Source organism: Colletotrichum siamense, assembly GCF_013390195.1.
Source record: "Colletotrichum siamense strain Cg363 chromosome Unknown KSG_Cg363_contig03, whole genome shotgun sequence".
Taxonomy (NCBI): domain Eukaryota; kingdom Fungi; phylum Ascomycota; class Sordariomycetes; order Glomerellales; family Glomerellaceae; genus Colletotrichum; species Colletotrichum siamense.
In genome coordinates this window covers 7,251,368-7,257,277 of record NW_023501016.1, presented here as the reverse complement: position 1 = coordinate 7,257,277, position 5,910 = coordinate 7,251,368, and the positions used below count along the sequence as shown (strand labels likewise).

Below are 5,910 nucleotides of genomic sequence, written 5' to 3'. Positions count from 1 at the left end.
ATAACTCCTATACTCTTACTAATTCGCCTTTGTTAACGAACCTCTTACTGTTCTGCCCTTTTGTTCTGCTATGCTATCTAACCCTAAAACTGGCCCTGAAATCTTTAACACTACATCTGTATTATATTCACGCTCTTACATCCCCTTTTTACTTCTTTTTTTTCCCTTCTCTCCGGCCCCTTTCTCTGCTCTTTCCATCCTTCCACTGTTGCCTATACCTTTTGCTGCTCCTTGTATTCCCCCCTTCTTGCTCCTTGCTCATGATTCATCCCCTCTGTTACTCTTTGTCATCTTCCACCTCCTGCTCTCTTGTGCTATTAAATCTTTCTGTGTGAAAAAACATCTGATGCTCTGTTTTCTATTATCCTTTACTACTATACTTCCCTACTCCCTACCCTAAACTGTCGTACTCCTATGTACGGCCCCTACTCGCCCCGCCTTGCCCTGCCTGATCACCCCTCTGCTACGCCCTCTACTGCCTTCTGCCACAACTGGCTTGTCAACCGGCACAACTTGCTTGACTGCACCCCTCCCCATTGGATCATCTGCCCTAACCACTTATATACCTCCTTCTCGCTCGACGCCCACTCCTCTAACCCGTCCGCTCTGCGCATCGCCCTCACCGTCTCCTCGTACACCCTCGACCCCACACCGATCGTTGCGACGGCGAACATCGTAACCATCAACCCTTGGTACTGGCATGAACCGCCCTCGACCTCCGTGAACCGCCCGCCGTCCTCGCCCAACGGCTCCCATCGCCGACACCAACCCTGCGGCAATCCGCAATGGAAACAACTGCTGAAATTCTCCATCATCCGTCCGTCGAACATGGCCTCTTCCATCTGCCTCCTGTACTGCGCCGTCCACCCCCACGCCTGCTCCCCGCGGCCTGGGCAATCGTCTAACGTGTGCCCGTCGCTCTCTCTCCGGCGTATCCCGCAATACGTGCACCGTCCCGCCCACCGCGCCAACTGCTGCTTGAACGTCTCCCCCTCCTCCCCTAACCCTGAACGCTCTGCCCTGGCCTGCCACTGGCGGAACTGCCTGGCTTGCTGACTGGTCTCGAACGCGGCCCTGATCTCTTCGTCTTCTCTGGCTCCATGTCCCTCTCTATCCCCGTCCTTGTCCCTATCCATATCTCCATCCCCGTCGTCTACCCACATCACCTCCGACGCCCTCTGCCGGCATATGTCGCATGCCTCTTCGCCCTCCTCGCACCCTGGACGGTCCACCCGCCCGTCCATGACCTCGTCTAACACAATCCGCCGGCATACCTCTCCCCTGATGTATGTCCTTGTTGACACCTCCCATCCCCCTCCGGCTGCCCTCCCATCTTTCTCTGCCTCCCCTGCCTCCTTCTCCTTCTGCTTCTCCTTCTCCTTCTCCTCCACGGCTGCCCTACTGCATATAACAACCGACCGGCTTGGCTGGCCGTCTCGCCCGGCACGCCCGCTCTCCTGGACGAAATCCCGCAACCGCCGCGGCATGCCCGCGTGGACCACCAACCGCACGTCCGGCACGTCGATGCCTAACCCCAACGCGTTCGTCGCCACGATGACGCCCCCATCGGCGCCGTCGCCCATCCTCCACGCCTCCAACCTCGACGCCTTGTCCTCCGTGCTGCCGATGCTGCTGTGGAACGCTGCGCACCCCAACGCCTCGGCCATCCGCTCGACGCCCTCGATCGTGCTGCTGTACACCACCGCCTTGCCGCGTGGCTGCTGCCGCAACCAATCCCTGACCTCCTGGCAACCGCGCTCCTCGACGGCGCTCAACTCGCCGTCCTCACCCTCCCGACCTGACCCTAACCCTAACCCTGACTCTGCCCGGCGCCTGTGGCTTGCCGCACCACGACCACGACCACGACCCCCACCCCCTGACCCTAACGCAACGACAACAACCCCATACTCGATATTCCTCCGCGTCGTCGCCTCGCGGAACACCCGCACCCGCTCCTGCCGGATCCCCGTCACGGCGAAAAACTCCCGCTCCTCCGCCGGCGGCAACGTCGCCGTCAAACACACCAACTGCGCCCCGAACTCCTGCACCGTCCGCCCCAACGCCCGCAACGCCGGCCGGAACCCCCTCGACCCATCCAACACGACGTGGCACTCGTCCAACACCACCCGGTCCAACTGCTGCCGCCGCTGCAACCGCCCGACGAAATCCCGGAATCCCTGCGTGACGGCCGACTCGGGCGTCACGAACACCACCGTTGCTGCGGCCGTGTTGGCCCGCCCGCCGCCGCGCCACGTTGTCGACGCCAACCCCGACCTCGAACACCGCGCGTCCATGTCGGTGCGCAACGCCACCAACGGCGTCACGACGATCGTCACCCCGTCCGGTGCGCAATACGCCGGCAACATGAACGACAAACTCTTGCCGCCGCCCGTGCCCGTCACCTGCACGATCGGGTCGTCCCCGCGCATGATCGACCGGATGACCCGCTCCTGCTGGCCGCGGAACGCCGCCCGCGGGTCCCCCATCATCTGCCGCAACTGCCCGCCGGCGTTGGCTAACTGCAACCGCGTGAACCGCCGCCGCCGCTGCCCTTCGAACTCCTCGTCCGCCGCCGTCGTCGCCGTCCGCCGCCGCTTGGTGGGTGCCCCGCCGCCCCGGTCCTCCGCCCCGAACCCCAACAACCGGTGCCACTGCCGGCTGACGGCCCGGAACCTGTCCCGCAACGCCGCCGTGCCGAACGGTGCCTCCTGGTACAACCGCCCGTATATCATCCCCGCCACGTGCGTGCCGTGCCCGGCCTGCAAATCCAATGCGCTGTCCTCGACGCCTATGTCGTCGTCGTTGTCGTCGTTGTCGTTGTTTTTGTCGTCTGCCCGTCCGAACGCCTCGTTCAAATACCGGTTGGCGATGGCGACGGCCATGTGCCGCCACCCGCTGATGTTGATCTTGCTGCCGACCAACCGCTCGCTGTGCTGCTGCATGATCCGCCTTGCCTTGTCTGACGTCCACAACCGTTCGTCCGTCCACGGCGCCCGGCCGGGGGTGGCGTTGGCGCTCTCGTCTGTGATGGTGTTGTCACGGGCGTCGTCGTCCTCGGTGTTGTCACGGGCGTCGTTGTCCTTGGTGTTATTGCGGCGCTCGTCGCCCCTGGTGTTATCACGGCTCGCCTCGCCCGCCGCCCTGCCCCTTACAACCACGTCGTCCGCCCATAAAAATGCGCTCTTCCGGTCCGTCTGATGGATGATGCCTCCTACCTGCTGCCAAAACGGCAACACTAACCATAAATACCACACCAACAACTCGCCGACCTCGCGCGGCAAATACCGGTGTATCACCTTGGCCGTCCCCGTCTGGCGGTAATTCTTGTGGTACGACGTGACGAAACATATCATGCCGTCGTGTGCGAACACGTTCCTGACCCCGCCGTTGGCCGTGTTGCTGTGTCTGATGCCTGCTAACTCGGGCGCCCGCGCCGGCTGCCCTGCCACCATGTGCATCAACATCCACAACCGCTCCCGGAACGATTCCAACGCCTGTCTGTATGCCTGCACCGTCCTCTCGCGGTATGGGTGGTGGCTATCGCTGCGGTTGGACGTGACCTCCTCCGCCTGTCCTGCTGCTGCTGCTGCTGCTGCTGCCACTGCCGCCGCCGCCGCCCCTCGCGTTGGGTCTAACCACGCCCGCCGCCGTGCCTCCGACTCTGCGATGCGCCGTGCGATCCACCCCTTCCCCTTGCCCACCCACGCCTCGTTGCGGTCGTCGTGTAAAAACGAATACCCCGGCCGGTCCTGGCTGTGGTCGTCGTGCATGCTGTCCCACCTGATGGCGGGCAACGCTGCTGCTAACGCTGATCGGCCTCCGTACCCATCGCCGTGCCCGTCCCTGTCGGGATCATTATCCCTATCCCCATCCCCGTCCACCACCGCCAACTGCGCCAACAACGTCCGCGCCTCCTGCGCTACCCCGTGGAACATCTCGGCCAACTCGCACACCCGCACCCGCACCCGCCGGAACGATATCCGGTCGCCGCTCCAATCCACCATCCCCGGCGCCACCGTGTTAAACCGGATATGCATCCCGTACGTGCGCGCGTCGTAAATCCAATTCATCGCCCTGGGCTCGTCGTCCGGCCGCCCGGGCATCCGCGTCATGAACCGCCGCACCTTGTCGCGCACCAAATGGAACACGCTGCTGGCCTCTTCGTACGCCGCCTCGGCCCCTTTGGTCGCCGTCAACGCCACCACCTCGTCCTTCCGCTCCAACCACGCCTGGTACACGACGAACATCTTGGCCACCTTGATCACGGCTGAATAATTCGTCGTGTACTCCGTCGCCTGGTGCCACCCGCCGTCCTCGCGGATGCCCAACACCGCCAACGCGCCGATCATCGCGCTCTCCTTTTGGCTCTGCTTGTACGGGTCCTCGATGATGGCGATGATGGCGTCCAAACACATCCTCTCGACCTCCTCCGCCTGCGCGGCCTGCCTGCTGCCGACATCCGCCTCGACACGGCTGGTGAACGCATCCCACAACGACCCCTGACGCATGGTGAACCGATACGGCGGCCGCTCGCGCTCCGGCCACTCGTCCATGCGGAACCATATGCTCACCATCTTACGCCAAACCTCCTTGTACCGCTGCCACGTGTCGTCCTCCATGCGGTTGTCGAATGGCCGCACCGGCTTCTGGCCGATCTCCTTCCGCTCCGCCTCGAACAACACGTCGTGCCCGACCTTGTGCGGTGCTGCTGTTGCGCATGCCTTGTCGGCGACGCTGTTGAACACGGCCCATATGGCCTCTAACGTCTCCTCGCCATCCTCAATTGGTCGCGTGGCCTCCTGTAACTGCGTCTTGTTCAACCCTTCCAAATCCCTCGTCCACCCGACGCGGTACAACCACCCGTTCGGCTCCAACTTTTCGTCCACTGTACTGACCTCCTCGCGCGCGTCGGCCTCGAACCGCTTCTCTTGGTTCTCGTGCAACGTGACGAACCACGCCGTGTCGTCCGTCCCCGGCCCCGATGGCTCGCTTTGAACGGCCACCCCTAACCCCCGCCCGACCTCGAACCATCCGCTTGCGGCCCGTGTTAAAAAAAAACGCTGGCATGGCACGCCTGTTGTCCACGGCAAATCTCTGACTGCCGTGGCTTTCTTGCGCACATTGCCCCCCTTCTGCCAATCATTCGCCCACCGGTGTTCTGCCCGGCAATGCTCCTGCATGTTTCGCACGCGGCGGCACACATAACGGCATGCGTGGCAACGCAAACCGTCCGCCCGGGGCGGTGCGATATGGGCAACTGGCTCGACCGTGGGGTCTGGGTATTGAAACGACTGCAAATCGGCCTGGCTGCGGATGATGCCGGGAATATCGCCGACTAATCCGGCGACCTTGCTCCTGGCCTCGGTGGGGATTGACCGATGGTTATTCCGCAAATGCGCCGTGGCTTCGTTGGCTAATACGGCGTACTGACATAATGTGCATATCAAAATGGAATACTGCGTGTTGTGGACGAATGGCTCCATCTTTGGCATGTATTGGTTACTTTCTTCTATCTACTGTTTATGACTGGTTCCTCCTGTCCTCTCTTTATAAACTCACCTTCCTGCCCCTTAATTCCATATACTTTCTCCTTGATCTACTTTCCTCCCTGCCTACGTTCCATCGCTCGGTCGGGCTTTCTGGCCTGGCTGATGGTCCTGTTATATAATTGGCTGGTTAATGCGGGGATTCGGACGACATCACAAAAACATCTACTACCCTATTCACCTATTTCTGGACTCATATCACGGAATAAAACACTGAGAACTGGGTTCCTATAATTATACCGATTGTGGCTTTAATTGCATGCTACTTTTACCTATTTTACTACGGAAAATCTCAGCGGCTTCCACCTTGCTGTGAACAACGGTTTCCGCCCTTGTCTCAACGGACCCACCTAATTCCATGGTG

At 61.4% G+C, this 5,910-nt stretch overlaps 1 protein-coding gene across 1 annotated transcript; it reads right to left on the bottom strand.

Moving 5' to 3' along the window:
- Positions 1 to 452: 452 nt before the first annotated feature.
- On the bottom strand, positions 453 to 5,483 carry CGCS363_v005912 (Bloom syndrome protein-like protein; the record flags this gene model as incomplete). The annotated part of the gene is made up of 2 exons (XM_036637761.1): positions 453 to 5,034; positions 5,086 to 5,483. 2 exons carry the CDS (start codon positions 5,481 to 5,483, stop codon positions 453 to 455), a joined length of 4,980 nt encoding a protein of 1,659 aa, XP_036497564.1.
- Positions 5,484 to 5,910: the final 427 nt, after the last annotated feature.